The following is a 22337-nucleotide window of genomic DNA, read 5'->3' on the forward strand; positions in this document are numbered from 1 at the left end:
TTCCGAGCAGGGTTGACGTACTTGACTTTGGGATTAGGGAGTGCCGAAATATAATTACATTACAGGTCCCTTAAACAATTAGTCATATATCACCAACGTTTCAGCTTTTAAAAGGTCTTAATAATAATCACCTGTACCACGGTTTGGACCAAGTACCTCTCCCTGACCAAACAGTGGTCAAAATGCTTCCAGCATAATACCTGTTATATACCTCATATATAGATTCCTGTTATCTGATTGGTTGAATGTGCAGTCATTGAATTAACTATGCCCTCAAAATGAACTATGGACCAGGCCATGGAAATGAACTATGGACCGGTCACGTGCGTCATGATCAAACTGCGCAATCGCAACATCCACATAGTCATTCGGTATATAAAACAAATATTGACTACTTTATTCGGGACATGGTTAAGATTATAGGCCCGCGGTGATCTCAAAACCATGATATGACCCTCGGCTGCGCCTTGGGTTATAGCATGGTTTTGAGATCACCTTGGGCCCATAATCTTAACCATGCCCCTCATAGCAGTCAATATTTGTATATTATGAACTGTCAATATATATTTCAGCGCCTAAAGGCCTTTTGTTTTGTGCGCTTTATAAATGTCCATTATTTTAATTTTCAAATCATGAGTTAAAACAACATAACCACGAACACGACAAACAAAGCATGACACTTGCTTCACAGAGAACAAAAGCAATTCAAATACGCCTTAAATGAAACAATGAGATACAAAAGTAATTTTTGAAACCGAAACTAAATTTATTAAATACTTATCACGTCGGTATTATATTACAAGACACAAAATTTACTTAATACCCAATTGGTTGTGGTTTTAATCATAACACATAGCACGCAAATATTTGGTTGATGTTGAGTTGAATGGAGAAATAAAAAGTGTACCGTAGTGATGATGTCATGGTGAGTTATAGAATCAACATGCTATATATTATCATCAGGAGTTTAGTCGACAATTATCTTTGTGAATGTTTTATACTTAATAGCATTATGAATAAATAACATAAACACTAAAATTAAATTAAACTAAACGCCTGATTATCATCAGGAGTTTAGTCGACAATTAACTTTGTGAATGTTTAATAGTTAATAGCATTATGAATAAATAACATACACATTAAAAATGAAATCTACATACTCCAATTTGCGTTTTCAATTCTCTGAGAGAATTCGGAAGAACATACGAAGGGGTGTGTGCAATAAAGTGCAAATACATATTTTCTATAGGTGATAAATCTGATAAGTAAACGTCATAGGCATGGAGTACGTGAGTTTGTTTTAATAGATCATGCATTATGTTGAAATCATACGGAAAAATAACCAAATTAAACTTCCATCAGCTGTGAAAAAATCAGAAGATATATAATATAATTAATATATAGTCACTACTCGTAAGTAAGCGACAAGTACATATTCGTTTGGTAGATCTTATATGTTGACGAAACACATGCAAATATTATCGGCAAAAGGCAGCTCTGTGAATTCCAAAGTTCAAAATGTACTGCGTGCTGCCTGCTAAAGAATTTGTCCAAGATAGAAATGGACGCAATTGATAAATAAGAAAATCAAAACCAGCAATGGATGACATTAACAAATACGGTAAATAGACCTGTTTTTATTTTATCATTCAAATACAAGGGTTAGGAACCACACAGCTTTAACTCACAATGACCTGCTTCCACAAAAGGAGCATAAAACCGCCAGGGCACTATAAAAGATACAGTCCATTAAACATGACAAAATTCAATAGAAAACAAAAGAAATTCTAGATGACATGTTGATTTTGAAATTCAAAGCAAGGAGCCATCCTAACACATGTTTGGCATGAAAAAAGGTACAAAATAAGAATTTCACATGTTGAATATCTGGGAAAGTCATTTTTTATCATCTTTAAGCTCATTTTGTGAGTAGGTCATTGTGTTTTAAGCCTTCCTGGTTCTTTACCCTCGAATTGTTAATATGAACATTTCAAGTCAATATTTGATATGCAACAACAGTTGTGTGGAAACGATAGAGTTCCATCGCTGGATACAAAAGAAAAATCATGATTTTGGTGGTTTTCTCACCAAAACATTTATTCATAAATTGATAGGTGATGCTTGATCTGTGTTGGTTTATGACCGATTCACGAAATATACCAATTATCAACCAAAACGATATGTTGATCGCAGCAATGTTAATCAAGCAGACACGAGTAAATGTTGAGTTCGATTGACCCATCTGGTGGACACTTTGCGCAGCAAGCAGCATTTGGGTTTGGGCCGAAACTTGTACGATACATGTAAGTGCATAGCACAAATTACAAATTGCTTCCCCACGGTGAGGGTCATCCGAATTGCTCATATTCAGGAAGGTAGCAGCTGCAATCAGCCTCAAAATAAACCAAATGAAATTTGTAGCAGCTGTGACAAACAGAAGGTACTCACTGAAAGTAAGCGTGGTTGTCGATAAGCATGTATTTCTATGGTAAATCTTATGTGTCGATACTAGGCATGCAATAATTGTTGCCAAGAAGGCGGTCATTTGAATTCCGTAAGCAAGCACATACTTTGTGTGATCTGATAAAGAATCCGCAATATGTTCAAATGGGCCTAATTGGTTGAGTATGACAACCGTCATGAATAAGCTTATCGCAATGATAAAAGCAATTACGGTAAATAGACCGATTTTGATTTTATCATTCATACTCGATCTTTCGGCAAGATAGTTCGCTCCGGACCCTAATAGGCCATGTAGTGACTCGGCTGTGTTGCAGCTATAATGCTTTGTTACCTCTTGTCGTTCCTCGGAATCAATTACATAGCCATAGTCATAATATCGTTCACGTGGGTGTCTCTCTGCATTATCTGAAGTCCCGTTACCTTCCACTCTTGGTATGTTACTGTCCTTCCCGATGAAATTCCACAAATGGAGTAGCGCACCCATGACAATGGTTAAAGACTCCAAGAAGAATGGCTGTAAAAATACCAGACTAGCTTCGATGACTTTCTGGAATGTTGATTCAGTAAAGTTGCCATCGTTTTTGCTGACTTTGCTGGTATAATTGATAGGATACACTGGTGATATTGGTAGTGAGATATCATCTTCAGATGAAAGCACAGCAATGTTGTTCAGAGTTTGTGTTAGCCACAACCATACTTTATCAGCGACCATCAATCCAACAGAATAATGAAATAGGGAATTATTAGGAAGAACTGCACCGTTATATTTGACAAGAAAAATGACTTGAATGACTATTGACACCATGTAAGTCAACTCATCTACGATCGGAACCCAATTTAAATTAACAGTATCGTCCTCAAAGCTCGCGACGTATATTACTCTACACGCAAGAAACAAAAGAGCTCCGACACCGAAAACAACCATTTGCAGGAGAGACATTTCATTTTCCGCTTGTTGTTTTTTTGTTTGATCGTCTGAAATCTGGTCGTGATCAGTAGCATTGCAGACAAATCCTCCAGAAGAAGGAGAGTTGCGATATTGTCTTTTCATAAATGTAACTTTACCACTGGATTGCCAAGTATTCTTTTTCATGATGAAATACAAACACAAAGCGGACATAATGACAGAGCAAATTGCATGAGCTGGTTGTGTCACGTTTTGAGCAGTCGTTAGGATCTTAGTAGGTTTGTCGTTCGACGAAGAAATCAGAACAGGGGCGAAAGCTAATGCCACTGCAGCACTACCAAGGAAAAATACCAGCATAAGAGCGGAATGGTAATTGCCATTACCACGGATTGGCCGTGGTCTTTCCTATATAGAGAGAAAGAGAGTGAAAAGAACAGTGAAATGAAGATTGCGCCAGACTTACTATGATGTTACATAATTAAGTACATGAACATGCTAATAACTGACGATCGTTCTTTCAAATAATTAGCCTATGGCTAAAGAAAATATTATAACAAAAAAATTACTGGCGGGCTCCGCACGGCCCGCGGGCAATAGGTTGCTCATGCATGATGTTCAGCGTCAATTATTGAATTCTTCATCTGTTATTTTGTTTTGGATGTCGGTGACATTTAGCCCCACTCTCAATATCAATCGTTTTGATATGAGAGCCATGAATGTACATTAATAAATTTCGTTATTTGTTTTCAAATCTGAATTGTTGCAATGTTTGTAATTTTCTACATGTTACACTTAATTCGAATCAACCAAATACGTAGTGTTTATAAGAACAGGCATTAAGTTCTAAATTCTTCTAAACAAATCCAAAATTTGATGTTACATACCCCGATCAATGATAGTTTCGTGCTAACACTCAGATTGAATGACCAATCCCTGCAACTCGACGGCTGCTTCCTGATGGAGCTGACGTTGGTGAAGCTTTTTATAGGACTTGACCATGAAAATATGTGTGGAAGGAAGTAGTTCCCTTGGTCTCTTGGGTATTTTGGCCCCCCTCTTCCTTATCCAGATGGCTTCCTTGATAAATCTCTTCTGATCTGCCAACCGATAACATGGTTTTCCTCAGAGACATGATCAGTTATTGCCGATTTGTTATCCTCCCCTGTAATGGAGGCGGCCTGTCTCTGGGACTGTGTGGAGGCTTTTTTGAAGCCTGCTCCGCTCCTGTTGTGTGTTCTTTCAGTATGAACACCCGCCGTACACGTTGGGAGAGCCATTCTTTATACCAAATGCGGCAAATTGCATTTCTCGACACACTTATCGTGAAAAGTAAGATGGATCCATCAAGAGGGGGCCAAACACTCAACAGAGACTAAGGAAACTAGTTTCTTCCGCACATAATATAACCGAGTCCTAAAACAAATAGCGCCACCAACGTCAGCTCCATCAGGAAATAGCTGTCGAGTTGCAGTGATATCAATTTAAGAAAGTGCTAAGTGTTAGACGAAACTGTCATTGATCGAGGTATGTAACATCAAATTTTGGATTTGTTGAGAAGAATTTTGAACTTAATATTTCATTGACAACTTAGATTAACTTATTTGCGGAACAAACAGTACAGGCATGTTTTTATTATTAAGATAATAAGTAGGTAGAAAGGCCTTTCATAACAACAAAAAGGTTAAAAAGGATGCGTCGTGAGAGTATATAGGGTGTCAAGCTTCGTCAGATGTAACTCCCGAAGAAGTCCGAGTCACACCTAAACGAAAGCTCTACACTGCAAATGTTCCCGAACACGTGACGCCTCTCAGACGCGTCCGAGGTGTTCACAATCGTCTCTTTAGAACACTAGTGTATTTGAAAATATGATAAGCCTTGCACATTAGTGTTCTTTTAGTATAATGTAGAACACACAGTATTTATCAGACGTGTCACAAGTGTTCTGAATGATTATATTGAATACTGGTGTTCAAAAATGGAACGCATGAGCAGATATAGGCGTTGGAGAGCTGCGACGCGTCAGCGAAAAATATCCGGTGCTCCTTTGAAGGAGGGATATAAGTAATAACAACAACAACAATGGCGATGCAGCGTGGAAACGCTTCCGGGAAACGCTATAACAAACTGTCTTTTCCAAGACAAATGGGATGATAGTGAGAGTAAATTCGAAGGATTTAGAGAAGAATGAAATTCAGGGCAACTTTGGGAGCGACTCGGAGCCCGTATATCTGTTGCCAGCGATGAACAAGCATAGGAGAGACACAAGAGGGTGACTATGGCCGAGCGATTTTAATCGCATTAAAATGCGTTGCGCTGTCAGCCGGGAGAAACTCTCTGATTTCATCGGAATTCTTCGGAACACCGCCATTGAAAATGTATAAATAAAGGTTGAACACCAGCATTCTGAAAATCAATGTTTGAACACGTGTCATGTGTTAAAAAACCGTTACATTTCTTTCATGTGTCCGAGGTGTTCATAGATAGTAATTTTGAACACCAGAGTTTAAAGGATTAGAACATGTTACACTAGTGTTCCGAGGTAATAACACCTGTGTTCTCTACATTAACACTAGTGTTCTCTAAATAAGTTGAACACGTGTCATGTGTTAAAAAACCGTTACATTAATGAACGCGTTCCATGTGTTCTGGCCAATTTACAGTGTACAACCTTTATAATCCCACGGCACAGCCGTTGAAACCTTGCTGCTTTTTTTAAGTCCCTCATAGTTCTACGATTGATTAAACGGTCGAGATAGTAAGGTTATTTCTTCAAATTACCTCATTATTTGGGCTTATTAACGGATTATCCCTAGTAGAAAAAAAACACCAAAAAACAAAAAACGCAATAAACTTGCCTGCTGCATCCCACGTCGCAAATTTATAGAGTCCATCCTATCCAGCATATTAACCAGTTGTGTCGGCATAACATTTCACACGCTCCTCAAATCAGCTACCGTGTCCTACTTATCGAAACCCAGAGCTGAGTAAATAGCAGGTAGCAAAACTCAATATTCCCCATCCTCCCGGACACAGTTCGTTTGTCCTCAATATGTTAATACATTCGTTTAATGACCTTGGAATGCACTGGGTATAGAAACTCATATAAATGTCAGACCATTTTGGTTCCTACTGTAATAATTTATGTTAATATGGTTAACAGTTTTACTTTCCCATTCGATTTACATACTAAAGTCTATAGGTTTGACGCTACAAATTTCTTTTGAAAAAACCCGATCGCTACATGTGTAGAAATATCACCTCGTAGGTATTGGAATTGTGACGTAAGCATCTATAATTGGGTCGTTTTACAATATATCTCAAATCCTGTTAAACATCGTCCATCCAGCTGGAATCTTTGACGTGGTTCATATCATATTAAAAATATAGCTGCAAAATGTTACATAAAGTTAACACAATGTTGCCTCCTCTCCCCTAATTGGATACATTGCTAAGAAATCCCAGAAATCTTCAACATTTTCAGACTGTTTTGGATGAAAATTATTTGATTTCAAATTTTGGTTTTGATTTGGTTTTCAAATAGGACACCATTATAATCCGACTTTTCAATCACTTTCTCTGCAAAATAATGTTTGAAAAAGACTTTGAGAAATATTTTTTGAATAAATATGTGACTTGTTGAAATTTGTCACCTGTCAAGCCATATATCCTATAGTTTTAGAAACAAATCCATCATTTTGAAACAAGGTGTGTTGGTGAGCAATCTGATTTTAGACTTGTGTCCTAGACTATTGAAAGTTTGTACCTGTCCCCATCTTTGTTGAGAAATGACTGGTTAACTTTGATTTGCATTGAATCCTGGACGCCTTGGTTAAACCTCTGCCCAATATCTTGACCTTGTCTAAGTATACAAAATGTCCAGGTGACTAAATGTGGATGTGGGTTGAAACTTGAATTTTAAGGAGCGTTCTGACTCACCTATGTAAGCTTCCTTACACTGGCCGGATGTAGTTTGGCCGTGGCAGGGGAGTATATATAGGACCAGTAGATGTCCGTTTTGTCTGTCTTGCCCTTTGGAAACACAATAATTTGTCTCCGGTGTTGCTCTAAAAGTCCGTATGTGATACACTAACATATACACACGGCCTGCTCAGAGGTTCCTTGAATAAGATAGCACTACATATTTTTGAGGGGTGTGTAGTAGAGTCTGTCGAAGGCAACTTGGCTGTTGAAGGCTGCGTTGCCTTTTCTATTATTTGGAATAGCTACAATAATTATCAACCTTGACATAGAGTCTGGATCACCCCGAGTTTATGATCATTGGATGATTGGATGCAAAGTAGAGATATCTGATCTTGTGATAGATTTGGACAAAATAAATCATCGCTTTGTAATATTCTTCTTTTTGTTTTCTTTCTTATTATGATTTCTAAGCAAGTCTTAACGTTACAGGTTAAAGACCACTAATAGGCCTGGGCGATACATTGAAATACGATGAGGAACTATTTTGTTTTCATGGCATTCGAAAAAGACTGCATTAAAATCGCTGAAATTGATCAAGTTATATAGCCAAAAAAGTACTTTTTAGAGTTTGATGCTTCAAAATGGTACATTTTCTCTCATTATATGACATTTTTGATGTAATAGTACCAAAATTCATACGCACGGCTTCGGTTTTTAGTAAATAGTCGCCCTATCATATTGTAACTTTCAGCTTCGAGGGCGCACTGTCATTTTAAGGTATTTACGGTTCAGTGCGTTAAAACAAGAAAAGTCTCAGGTCAACCTATGTTGAATTTTTGATCATTTGGCATCTAAATCATATAGTTTCACCTGATATTGGTGGCATTAAACTGTGAGAGTTCTGAATATGAGAAAATTCCACCCGAAATTAGGCATTTTCCCATTGAAACACGTGTAATACATAATTAGTGGTATTTAACCTATAGAAACACTGAATTCTATGGATCTGATATTCGTCATGGAGACTTTTCTAGCTATTTTTTGCTTTTTTTTCTCAATATTTAATTGTATTTGCCCTGGCAAGAAAACGTGCATCTTCTTCGACTACTAAGGTATGTTTTTAGAACCCGTTGAGGTAGTAACGGGTTGAAGGGGGGGGGGGGGACTTGTGGCATTAGTATTGGGTTTACGGCTAGTTTCTGTGATTTCAGGGCTTCTAAATTCAACAAGCCTAACTCGGAACACTAACCCTAAATCAATCTTAATCTGATCTGATCGTGCTAGGACAGGCTACAGATACGAATCTCCAGATATAGTCCTAGGTTGAAGCAAAAACAGCGAAACAGTCATCATACAGGGTGTCCGAAAATCATTGATATTTTACTCGTCATGCTGTTTTCCAGAAATTTTCTTGTTAAAACATGTATTGCAAATGTCAATGTTTACATTCATGGCATTTACCTGAGATTGGAGCACCTTTGTGCTTATATAGGTTAAAGACCACTAATAGGCCTGGGCGATACATTGAAATACGATGAGGAACTATTTGTTTTCATGGCATTCGAAAAGACTGCATTAAAATCGCTGAAATTGATCAAGTTATATAGCCAAAAAGTACTTTTTAGAGTTTGATGCTTCAAAATGGTACATTTTCTCTCATTATATGACATTTTTGATGTAATAGTACCAAAATTCATACGCACGGCTTCGGTTTTAGTAAATAGTCGCCCTATCATATTGTAACTTTCAGCTTCGAGGGCGCACTGTCATTTTAAGGTATTTACGGTTCAGTGCGTTAAAACAAGAAAAGTCTCAGGTCAACCTATGTTGAATTTTTGATCATTTGGCATCTAAATCATATAGTTTCACCTGATATTGGTGGCATTGAACTGTGAGAGTTCTGAATATGAGAAAATTCCACCCGAAATTAGGCATTTTCCCATTGAAACACGTGTAATACATAATTAGTGGTATTTAACCTATAGAAACACTGAATTCTATGGATCTGATATTCGTCATGGAGACTTTTCTAGCTATTTTTTGCTTACATTTCTCAATATTTAATTGTATTTGCCCTGGCAAGAAAACGTGCATCTTCTTCGACTACTAAGGTATGTTTTTAGAACCCGTTGAGGTAGTAACGGGTTGAAGGGGGGGACTTGTGGCATTAGTATTGGGTTTACGGCTAGTTTCTGTGATTTCAGGGCTTCTAAATTCAACAACCTTCGCTTGCCTGCGTATACATATAGAAAGCTTAATGATGATGAAAAATCAATGTTGATGATCATATAGACATGCCACTTTGTTAATTAGACCCACATGCACATTTTGTTGGTGATTTCCTTGCCCTAAATAACGTACATAGGCCTATACGTGTAAATACAGTATAGGCCTAGGCTAGGCATTTTGCTTAAGCTTTAAGGCGCATGTAAGGCCTATAGTCACGTGTAAAATAAAACCTAGTCTTTGTGTACACGTAGTCTATGGGCCTCTACAGCATCCTGTGTGGCCTCACTCTATCCTAACTCAAGCCGGAACCCTAACTTGATCTATAACTCTATTTCAAACCCATATCTAATCCTCGGACCTAGCCGTATCTCTATCCCTATCCATGAGCCCAGCCCTATAAAAACCCTATTCCTAATGCGAACCTAAATCGGAGCACTAACCCTAAATCAATCTTAATCTGATCTGATCGTGCTAGGACAGGCTACAGATACGAATCTCCAGATATAGTCCTAGGTTGAAGCAAAAACAGCGAACAGTCATCATACAGGGTGTCCGAAAATCATTGATATTTTACTCGTCATGCTGTTTTCCAGATATTTTCTTGTTAAAACATGTATTGCAAATGTCAATGTTTACATTCATGGCATTTTACCCGAGATTGGAGCACCTTTGTGCTTATATAGAAACACTGAATTCTATGGATCTGATATTCGTCATGGAGACTTTTCTAGCTATTTTTTGCTTACATTTCTCAATATTTAACTGTATTTGCCCTGGCAAGAAAACGTGCATCTTCTTCGACTACTAAGGTATGTTTTTAGAACCCGTTGAGGTAGTAACGGGTTGAGGGGAGGGGACTTGTGGCATTAGTATTGGGTTTACGGCTAGTTTCTGTGATTTCAGGGCTTCTAAATTCAACAACCTTCGCTTGCCTGCGTATACATATAGAAAGCTTAATGATGATGAAAATCAATGTTGATGATCATATAGACATGCCACTTTGTTGATTAGACCGACATGCACATTTTGTTGGTGATTTCCTTGCCCTAAATCACGCACATCGGCCTATACGTGTCTATACAGTATAGGCCTAGGCTAGGCATTTTGCTTAAGCTTTAAGGCGCATGTAAGGCCTATAGTTACGTGTAAAATAAAACCTAGTCTTTGTGTACACGTAGTCTATGGGCCTCTACAGCATCCTGTGTGGCCTCACTCTATCCTAACTCAAGCCGGAACCCTAACTTGATCTATAACTCTATTTTAAACCCATATCTAATCCTCGGACCTAGCCGTATCTCTATCCCTATCCATGAGCCCAGCCCTATAAAAACCCTATTCCTAATGAGAACCTGACCCTAATCAACAATTCTAACACTAAACAGCAAGCCTAAATCGGAACACTAACCCTAAATCAATCTTAATCTGATCTGATCGTGCTAGGACAGGCTACAGATACGAATCTCCAGATATAGTCCTAGGTTGAAGCAAAAACAGCGAAACAGTCATCATACAGGGTGTCCGAAAATCATTGATATTTTACTCGTCATGCTGTTTTCCAGAAATTTTCTTGTTAAAACATGTATTGCAAATGTCAATGTTTACATTCATGGCATTTTACCCGAGATTGGAGCACCTTTGTGCTTATATAGTATTTTATTGAACATTAGCGTGTGGCAAAAACACTTTTTCTTCGAATCAATTTAGAACTCTCGGAAACTTTTACTGGGGCATATAATTTATTAATTATTACTATGTTTAATAATCAACTTTTCCAAGGTTGCTCCTACTGATTTCACTCTATGGTTATATAAAAATAACTGCTCGGATCTTATTGATACTGTTTTAGCCCAATAGTAATACACACCCTAGTAGAACTCTCTGGAAGTTGTCAAGTCGATCTGAGAAAAATATTTGGCAAACCGTTTTGAAACATTTCTAAAAATATGCGGCCATTTAGTCTAATTTTGATAATTGTGTTAATGGATTTTGGCAAGTGTTTGGCATTTTGTTTGTACGGAGGCGGCAAACAGTCGATGAAAGTGTGTTTTACAATGGTTACTTCTTTGAGGGTATGAATGGTGACATAAGATAATAAAAATAAAGTGATATTTTAGTGTACGTATTTTATGTATTCCTATTAAAGTGATAACCTACATGCTGGGCTTGTTGCTATGATCAATAAGTATGTTTGCATGATAAACACAGGTTAGTAAAAGTAACAATAACAGCATTCATTGCGTGTGAGTAAAAAGCTCACGTTAAATTGTAAGTAGACGCATCAAATTGTTTTCATTAGACGATTACCCGGCTTTTGTGGTTCGTGGTTAAAGCAAAATGGATGGACAAGCGTCACAATTGAGGTGCTTTACCGATTTCCCTGAACAATTACTTCTCCAAAACATGAATTGGCCGACTTTTTGCCTAATCTGTGTACAGTTCGAGTTGCACAATAGTGTGGTAGACAAGCAGCCACACAATCAGCTTCAAACCTACCTTATATTTATATTTATATATATATTTATATTTATATTTATATTTATATTTATATTTATATTTATATTTATATTTATATTTATATTTATATTTATAGTCGAAAGAAGTTTTCCAGGACAACGGATGATGCAAATCAAAATGTTATTACCATCAAGCTTTCGGCACTAGGCCTTCATCAGAACTATAAAATAAAAGACATTTATATTTATATTTATAAGCGGGTATTTATATTTATATTTATATTTATAAGCGGGTATTTATATTTATATTTATATTTATATTTATATTTATATTTATATTTATATTTATATTTATATTTATATTTATAGTCGAAAGAAGTTTTCCAGGACAACGGATGTTGCAAATCAAAATTTATTACCATTAAGCTTTCGGCACTAGGCCTTCATCAGAACTATAAAATAAAAGACATTTATATTTATAGTTATATTTATAAGCGGATATTTATAGTTATATTTATAAGCGGGTATTTATATTTATATTTATATTTATAAGCGGGTATTTATATTTATATTTATATTTATATTATATTTATATTTATATTTATATTTATATTTATATTTATATTTATATTTATATTTATATTTATTTATTTATGTTTGTTTCTTTTTTGATTTGTGCATTTTGCTTTTGCCTGGTATCATCACACTTGTTAAAGGGTTTTTACACCTGAAACGTCGTGTTTCTTGAATTGTATTCAATTTTGCACTGCGCCTAAAAATCTCTCCACTTCGACCATTATATTTATATTTATATTTACTCAGCTTAAATAAAACTGCCGGTTGAATTTGATTGTATGTATTGTCTTGATCAGACAGGGTCGATGTCTAACCATTTGTCACGATTCAGTCTGGGTCTTTTAGTTCTGATATGGATTGCTTCCAAGACCCTACGAGGGTAACACTTTTACGTTTTCCCAGTCTGGGACAACCGCCCGACCACCCGGAACCAAGGGGACGGCACAATATTTTCCTGTTTGACGTCATCAACACCTGTGGCGTCGCCGGATGTGTCCTAGTACTACATCACTAGCAACAACAATCTTCAGAGCAATAATATCTGCTGAAGACGCCGGTTGACCCGGTGGAAGCGGTGAGTGTACCAAATTTGAAATTTTCGGTTAATTTGGCCGTTTTTTGCAAAATTTGTGCCCAGTGCAGCAGGCCTTCCTGTTTTTTATATTGATTGATTTTATATTAAATCAAAGGCCCGGAATATTGAAGAAGACGGAAGTGACTATATTCTCTAATAACTGCTATTACTATGCGGTGTTCTGTCAAAGGGTTGCTTTAGCTCCTAAAATGCGCACGGATCGGACTCATTGGATGAAATTCCTTTATGCCCATCGCTGCACGTCAGCGTAGCTCTTAAGTGGTCGGAGCACTAGACACCGAAGCTTGTGATTGGCTGTTGCCCCTTCGATGAAGAAAAATACCTAGAATGTGCTTGGCTAAATATCGCTTGGTGGTAGCATGAGGTGCCATGTCATGCTCTGTCATATGGCCATGCTCGTACGAAGCGTGCTTGGCTGAAGCTTAAATTCTTCAAGCCTGGAGGAAAAAGGTTTGTCGTTTATGGCACAGTGATAAAAAACATTCGAGGACTGAACTACATGTAATTCCTGTTCAAAAACAGATTATAATATTGGCAGTGGCTAAAAATAAGGTTATTTTCTTGTATCTCATGCTATTATATATATTAAGCCTTTTGTATAATTGGATTTCAAACGTATCTGCTGATGTAAAATACTAAGTCAAAACATCAGTATCGCTATTCTTAGCGCCTGCAAGTGCCGGATGAATAGATTACACTGGCGAAAATGAATTCGACTCTTTTTTCAGCCGATAATAGTTGTGACTTTTTACTTCCAGCTGAAGCAGTTGTTCCAAACGTGTACACTATCTATAGGAAGATCTTCAGTTTAGTTATCATACCCATAGTGACAGGATTGGGATTTCTCGGAAATTCTGCGCTATTATTTGTTGTATATCGCGTGCAAGAAATGCGGACTGTCACTAACTTTTATCTGTCCAATCTTGCTGTTAGCGATGCAACTCTGTTGATCTATGGCGGAGTTCAATACATGTCGGAATACTTCACCATTCCAATTAATTTTGGTATATTGGTGTTTCACTCTGGTATCGTTAGTGCGTTTATGTGGTTTATCGGGTACTTTTCGCCAGCCCATTCGGGGCTGGTACCTGTTTCAGGTTTGGGGTCAGTTTACTTAAGAGATTATATTTTAGTGGTATTGGAATGATTTTTTTTTTTACTTTTGTGGTTAAATTTTTAAAAAATATTTTAATTCGATTTGTTAGGAAAAGTAAGTATGTTTTGCCGTTTCAACGAACGAAAACGAGTGAGTATTACCAAAGTTATGTTTGAACTAATTAATTATGACTTTAAAAGTTTAAAGGCCTAAATGTAACAATAATAGTTAATATATATAGCATCATATGGTCAGCAGAAGAAAATCTGACATCACCTATGATGTCATATCAGTGTCCTTGACCGGGGGTCCTTACTCCTGACCACTGAACAGCGTGATATCATGTTGATAACAGATCTATAGAATCAAAATCTTCATCATATCCCGGATCATATCACAGATTCTCAACAATCTGTGATCATATGGACCATATTGATGTGAAAGTAGTTATCTATCATATCCTGTGTCGTTTTATGGATAAAAATGACTCAAAATGTTATTGATGAAATGGTTGCTATCATAAACATCAGTTTTGTCTTTTCAACGGGAAAAATCCGATGCAAAATAAAGTTTTTAGGGCCTAGCTATAATATGGGCATAATTTATGCATATAGTATTGAACAATGTACCCCATTTGACATGCACTTATAGATAAATAAATTGTCTTACTTTATTAATTTAATAACTTCTTTATTATAAATAAAATGACACATAACTATTTGATTCATAAAATTATATTCAACAAAATGATTGAAGAGAAAACACACAAGGCACTAGGCAGACTGTTATAGAATGGAGTATGTAAGATGCCATGTCCATAGCTTCGCAGGAGTTTCCGACTAGCAATCAACATGATCAGCACATTCAGAAAAACACAGTTTAAGAGTGAAGATTGTAGTGAGTAACCAGTCCTTTATAAATGTGCTGGCCACTATCTATTATAATATAGTAGGCTTAAACTATACATTGCGAATTAATTAAGTTATTTTAAAATAAAATGTACATGTAAGTTAACTCAAACCGGCAGTGTATATATCGAAAGCAGTGAAATCGGACATTCCTAAGCGAAGATATTGAGTTCGTAAGTTCTGGTATTACAAAATTGGAAATTGAGATATCGTGGGTAAAAAGCTGAAAAGACAAAAAAAACCAACGACAACAACAACAACAACAACAACAAAACAAACAGACCAGAACAATTTGGAGTACATGTAATGAATTAAAAGAGTTGACATGAGATTAGGAATTAATGTTTTCTGCTGTTTCAGTGTGCATGTTCTCATCGTTGATGGTTTGGTGGACTGTCATGTAGATGTAAGCGTGATCCTAAAAATGCCTTTCACATTGACCAAAACTAATTACAAGACCTCTTCTACATTGAGGCTGGCTTTCCTTTTAAAGGGAATTTTATTATATTTTACATCCGTGTGTTTGATAACACTCATTGCTTTTGAAAGATATATGGTTATCTGTCACCCGTTAGCATATCGAATGCTCAAAGGCAGGACCTGGACTGTACGAATGACAATAAGTGCTTGGTTTATTTCATTGGTTTTGGCATGTGTGACACTTTATTGTCATGAAACTGAAGTTATTTGTATAACTTGGTCTAACAATAGCTCATATAATGAAATGGCGACAAAGTTTACCATCTGTAAGATAGACGTGAATAGTGCATGGTTTAGAACTCTCATGGTAATTGACTTTGCACAATTTACTCTGGCGGTGATTTTGTCTTTATACATGTACGGCAGGATTATTTACGTGCTTAGTACAAGGCCAATTCTCAAAACTGGGCGCAACTGTGATCAGCAGACGTCGTCAATACTTCACGACAGAAATCAAATAGCAAGAATGGTGATTTTGAATGGAAGTGTTTTCTTCATATGTCTGGTCCCATATGAAATATTCAATCTTGATATTCTCAGCTATTGGTTGGTTGGTGAGGCTATATTCGAAGCAGAAACAACAAGGTTTATCTTAATGGTAGGCCGCGTTACTTTTCTGTTGAATTCGGCAGTAAACCCGCTTCTGTATAATGTTAGTAACGCGCGATACAGAAGAGCCTTTGCTAAAGCCTTTGGATCTGTTGGTAACAGAAAAAAGAGAAATGATATGAAAATGTTCTTCATAGATATAGAGAATCAAAATCAGCAAAAGCATAAATAAGTCGGGGAAAATATTTAGCATTATCGACTAGTGACAAAAATGTCATATGCAAGCGTCGGTTTGAAACTTGAACATACCCTCCTCAAGCCTTCGAGGCGGGTGCACCACTCAGTCCGACACGCCGCTAGTCCGGTACGCTTCTAGTCCGATACGCCGCTAGTCCGACTACACAAATTCCCTATATATACTTAGGGTGCGTCAGTCCGAAAATGAAAAAGACTGCGCTAGTGCGAAAAAAAAGCACGCGCCGTGTCGGATTAAAGGAGTGTTTTCCAGATTCGGACTATCGCAGTGTTTTTCATTTTCGGACTAGCGCAGTGGTTTTCATTTTTGGACTAGCGGCGTGTCGGACTGGCAGAGTGTATTTTAGATTCGGACTAGCGGCGTGTCGGACTGGTGCAGTGCATTTCAAATTCAGACTAGCGGCGTGTCGAACTAGCGGAGTGTCGGATTAGCCGACACGCCCTGTACCCGAGAATCATCTTGAACTGGTCGAAACACATACTATCCAACTGGTTGTAGGGGATTTCAATGCTCGAGGTGGAACTGACAGCCATCCTGAAGTTGTTGAACGCTGTTTCTACGATGTAACAAATTACAAGCGTGAGATACTAGTGAGCATGCGTGAGAGACATAAACTTCGTGTAGCCCAAATGAGATCCCCAACCAAGACAACGTCATTGGATGCATAAAGTCGCACAAATCAGAAGAAACTGCTATGTTAAATATGCATTATGTAGTAACTCAGAATAGTGACTATACCACCACATTGGGAATTGGACAATAAGTCCAGCGACAAGGTCATGAAAAATGAAAAGATATGGTACTCCATCAACAACTGACAAGGACCTACTTGTAAGTAATTGTTCACCTCCCTTCAGCAATACTTCTGCTCAACAACATCAATAGCCAACCACCATCTGAACTACCTCCGCCGGCTGTTCAGGACCTGTCAATTCAAGTCAATTCACCAAACGTGAGAAGACAGACCCAGCGAACTCAAAAAGTTTTCGACATCATTCGCAAAAAGTTGGCATAAAACGTTTAAATATCTGTTATATTAAGGGCATAAAATAATTTTATAACATTAAAAAACATTTCTTGATAACCTACTGCAAAAATTCTAACCTAATTTTATTTAAGTGTTGACAAAATATTAGGCAAAAATTTGCAACAATAACATTTTGGAAATATTTTAAAAATATTGTTGCAGTGTGTTTTCATACAAAACGTTTTAAAACGTTTCCATGACCTTTATATAACCCGACATTTAATGTTATTAAAACGTTCTTATCTAAACCAAAACCCAAAATATAATATGTTAAAAACGTTTGAAAACATTTTTGTTTTTGCTAGCAGTGGCTGTGGAAGCATTAAAATTTAGGGGTGGGGTGGGGTGGGGGTGGGGGGGGGGGGTTGTGGGGGTTCGTGGGACGAGCGTATTTGCTTCTGTGTTACTAGGATTATTTTTTGCGTGTGTGAAGCGCAGGAAAAATTACAATTACAGACTGTTAACACCAAATGAATGTGTGTTTTGCTATTTGATGGACCAGATGGGCCCAAAAGTGTTTTTCATGCTAAAAAGGAAGATGCACAGAGCAATTGAATACATGAATACAAAAGCCACCTAAGTCCATGCGAAGTTATTTTGAGAAAAAACCCGTGTATCATTTTAATTCCTTCAGTTAGATTTACCTGGTCAATATGGTAAGTTTTACGTGCAAATGAGTGGATTAACCTGTATTAGGTATGACGATTAGCATTTCAGGGACTTCGTGGGGTTCATTTTAAATTTTGGACTTTTTGGTGGTTTTTTGAATCATATACAAAGACAACAATGTTAGAATGAGATTACCACTAGTAAGATAATACAAAATAAAGCACACGGGTATGTATAATGTTGATAAGCATTCTGCCATGTAATATAAACCACACACTTTCCTTTATTAAACCCATTTTTGTTCAAAAGTCATTCTCTAGCAATGAATGTGTTACAAGTGGACTTTTATACATACTGGATTTCAATCAATGTGTTACAAGACTCAAATCATGGAATTGGGTGATTCTTTCATACATGCTATTTTTCACATGCCCAATAGACACAGAGAATGAATTTGAGTTGTTCTTTCATGCATATGACAGGCCTATGTATAGCAACAATTTCCCATGCTTAACTCAATTTGGCCAAAGTATGGACTTAGGTGGCTTTTGTATTCATATATTCAATTATTTGCTTATTGTTTCTTATATTATTATTTTAGGGGGGGGGGGCGTTCCCCTTGCTAAAATTTAAGGGGGAACATGCCCCCTCCCTTCCCGCTTCCGCCACCTATACCTGGCATTAACCCTTTGGTTGCCACCTCTTGATTTCTTTACATGGATACCTAGGTCTCCATTCTCTGATACTATAAAATCATGCCGCCAAAAGTGCTCTATTTAATGGTTTCGCAGGACAGATGTTTCAAATGGGCAAATCATATATTAAAATGTTCAGAAGAGTCTGGATGATCGTTTCTACCATGTTGCAAATTTGTAACCTGCGCATTCTATTCGTTTTCATAGCAATTGGTCACGCGAAAACCCATCCTCGAAGTTTAAACGTCCATCCTACCGTGGGTAAAGTGGTAGGCCAACGAACTTTTTGCTAAAACATGAAAATGAGCGCAATGGATGGCTCCAAGATTACCCCCAAGTCATTTTGTTGATTATAAATATGAGTGTTTTAGTGCATCAAAGGGGGCGCAGGGGGGGAGATTGATACAAATGATCAACAAGCAGACACTTATGATGTTTGGGGGGCAGCTCTTAAGCGAGCGCCCCATATTTTGTCTTGTACTGATGTTTTACATCAATTATGGAGTTCTTTAGATTGACCTTTATCATGTTAATTTTGATTTTACTATTTACTAATAATACTAGAGACAATATATGGTCGAATCCAACCAAAAGTGTCCACGGGCCAAAAATAAAAGTCCGAAATAAAAATGTCTCCACAATTTTTTACTTTTGCCCATTGATTGATGACATATTGGCCTTATAGGAACCAAAAGTGCCATTACTAATCTTGAAAAATAAATCCAGGACGTGTGATAGTAAATGTGATATCAAAACCCAATGTTACCTACGAATACCACTAGGATGCTTTCACTATCGCAATACTAATCAACCTAAAACAAATGGAATATTCCTTTTAACGCTTTTTTCGTGTAAAGTAGACCACAGGGTGTGAGGAAAATGCTAGCTCAACCAGAAAGTATTTGTTTTTATTTTTATAACGCGATCAATATGATCTTAGTCAATTTATGCTAGTTTATTTTTGAAAATGAAGTTTAGATCAGTTTCTGTATTTTATTTATCAAATGAGTATGAATCAATTTACACATTGTATTAGAACGAGTAGGATATATGTTTTCAAGAATATTAGGAATTATACGCCTACACCTAACGCTTTATACAATGAAAAGGTGAAGAAACCCGGGTATTCGTAGGTAACATGAGCGATTTAACAATATCTATATTGAGTTTAGAGGTTTAAATTTTGCTATTATGGTAATGTATTAATACAATGCTAGTTTTTAGATCTCTTTCAGATGGTACGTCCAAATGAATAAATGCTATTACCTTAGATCAAACAATTTTGATGCTTTTAGCAAGATTTTGACCACTTCATTTTGATATACAAGTAGTTAATCAGCAATTTTACATAATAAATAATTGTTGAATGAATCCGTATATGGGTAATAATAGTGTCCTGGGGTACCGCTTAAAGTTTTTGACAATTAATTTCCATTGTTAGAAACACTTCATTGCACATGTCATGTATTATGCTGTATTCGTAAGTAACATTTCAGTATTTGTAGGTAAGAATTAGACTTTTGGTGGATATCGCAATCAAAACTTCATTTTATAAAGCACTTTGAATGTATTATTTTCTTTATTGATACTTTAGACCCTATCATGTATTAATAATGTCGGTTCACAACGGTTGAAAGAGGATTGAAGTAAGAAACAAAGGCACTAAAGTGACTTTAATTTGCTTAATTGCACACAAATTGCTTAAAACCGTTATTGCAGACTTGTGAAGTCCATCTTGGAGTCAGTTACGTCTTGTGGCCTTTGGTTTGAGGGCAACTACAATTAGCTTTATACCAGGGTCCATCAATGTGTTGTCTAGATCATGAGACAATGAGAACAGTCGTTTTTTCCATAGTATTCGTAGGTAACCTTAGCGAAAACGTCAAAAGTTACCTTCGAATAAATCAATTTGGACACAAATTACTCAGAAACCAGAAGGTCGGTAAACATTTAAAATGAAGCACACATGACAGTTTACAAATCCAAGTATTTATCCCCTTCTAATCTTCTTTGAATCTGATTTTTCTTTCAAATGAGCAGACCGTCGTCTATTTCACTACATATTTTTCACCAATTAAGCCGTATTCAGTTTTGCATGGTGGACATGTATGTGAATTCGCAACTTTCATTGACATATGATTTGATAGCAAACATACAGGCCTTTGTTATGTTCCAATATGGGCATTGGCATGAATGGCGGTGTTTCACAATACTGTCATGATGTCAAAATTGTATTCGTAGGTAACATTCGGTTACCGAAATTTACCTACGAATACGTGCTTTTATTGTTGACATCTCAGAAATATTTAAACGCAGGCTATTGAAACTTGGTAGAAATAAAGAGTGTATTACCCTGCACCTATTGCTTAACTATTGTTTACTATTCTCTCACTTTGTGGAAATGGCACAGCTTTTAACATGTATTCGGAGGTAATGCATATTTTTTACCAAACCTACCTTTGTGCCATTTAGAATTTCTGGCAGCTAAACACAATAATAAAGATGTCCGAATGCAATGCATTTCAGTATTGGACATATCAAAGCTTGTATCAATTGCGCATTTATTAGTGATTTCCATTTTTAAAGGTATATCTAGTGCTATGAAAAATTGTATTCGCAGGTAATGTAAAAAAATACCACTCAAAAAATTATCACAAAAAATTCATAATTATGTACAAATATGTGAACAATTGAACAGGCAATCTTTGAATACACACCTTTCAGGAAATCAATTTAGATTCAATCCAATGACTTCTTTTCATAACTGATTTATGTTTTTAAAAATACTTTAAGAAATATTTTGAAAAATGGGTAAAAATAGCATGTTTTGGGGTCTTTGTGTCTAAGTTTTTCACAGAAGGGGGTCTTATTATATATGGCGCGAAGCGTATGATCAAGGCGAATAAACACAATACAAAACCGAATGCCAATTGATTAATACTTTTAAGTTATGGCCCTGAACATGCCGTGTACACTTTTCGTTGGATTCGACCATATATTACTACATTTACGTTATTTTATATAGCATTTACATTATTATTTAGTGATTTCCTTTATGAAATGGCAATATCCAGCTGAATCAAATGACACTTAGATACAAAAATATCCTCCTGGGGTGTACCAACTCCGTTAATAACGCCCTCACCTTTTTGTTCATCAGTATTTGTGCCTACCGCTATCGATGATCAGTGAGATTTTATACCAATTCCAGCTCCAGGTGAATCCTAATTAATTTTCTTGGACCTTTGGATGCATTGTTAATAAACTGAGCTCAAAAAGAAACTTTAGAATCACAGGGTCATATCTTAAAATCCTGTCTATCAAAATGAACCAAAATTACACACAGGATTACTTCAATACTCCACTCAAAACACATGTCAGTAACCAAGCAGTTGTCCAACTGACACAACAGTAGAATACAATGACACGGAACAGCTTCCTGGACCACTTTCACAGCACAATGTTTGGCACCCAGCATAAGAAATCTGTAAGAATGCATACAAGATCCTTGCACAGATGATGAAACGGTGTTGCGTTCTGCTTTTCACGCACTTTCTTCAAGAAACAGGTCTT

General features: G+C 36.6%; 1 protein-coding gene across 1 annotated transcript; it reads right to left on the reverse strand.

Moving 5' to 3' along the window:
• Positions 1 to 1838: 1838 nt before the first annotated feature.
• LOC140143650 (uncharacterized) lies at positions 1839 to 16966 on the reverse strand. The gene is made up of 3 exons (XM_072165466.1): positions 16915 to 16966; positions 16241 to 16326; positions 1839 to 3775 (listed from the first exon to the last, which is right to left on the reverse strand). Exons 1-3 carry the CDS (start codon positions 16964 to 16966, stop codon positions 1991 to 1993), a joined length of 1923 nt encoding a protein of 640 aa, XP_072021567.1. The 3' UTR covers positions 1839 to 1990.
• Positions 16967 to 22337: the final 5371 nt, after the last annotated feature.

This window comes from Amphiura filiformis, unplaced genomic scaffold (genome assembly GCF_039555335.1).
Source record: "Amphiura filiformis unplaced genomic scaffold, Afil_fr2py scaffold_25, whole genome shotgun sequence".
Lineage (NCBI taxonomy): Eukaryota > Metazoa > Echinodermata > Ophiuroidea > Amphilepidida > Amphiuridae > Amphiura > Amphiura filiformis.

Coding starts and splice junctions, on each gene's coding strand:
- LOC140143650 (XM_072165466.1), bottom strand. CDS start 16,966: ATGGCTGTCAGTTCCACCTCGAGCATTGAAATCCCCTACAACCAGTTG. Junction 16,327..16,914: donor CCCCTACAACCAGTTGGATA/GTATGTGTTTCG, acceptor TGTTACCAACAG/ATCCAAAGGCTTTAGCAAAG. Junction 3,776..16,240: donor CTGCCGAATTCAACAGAAAA/GTAACGCGGCCT, acceptor CTCTCTATATAG/GAAAGACCACGGCCAATCCG.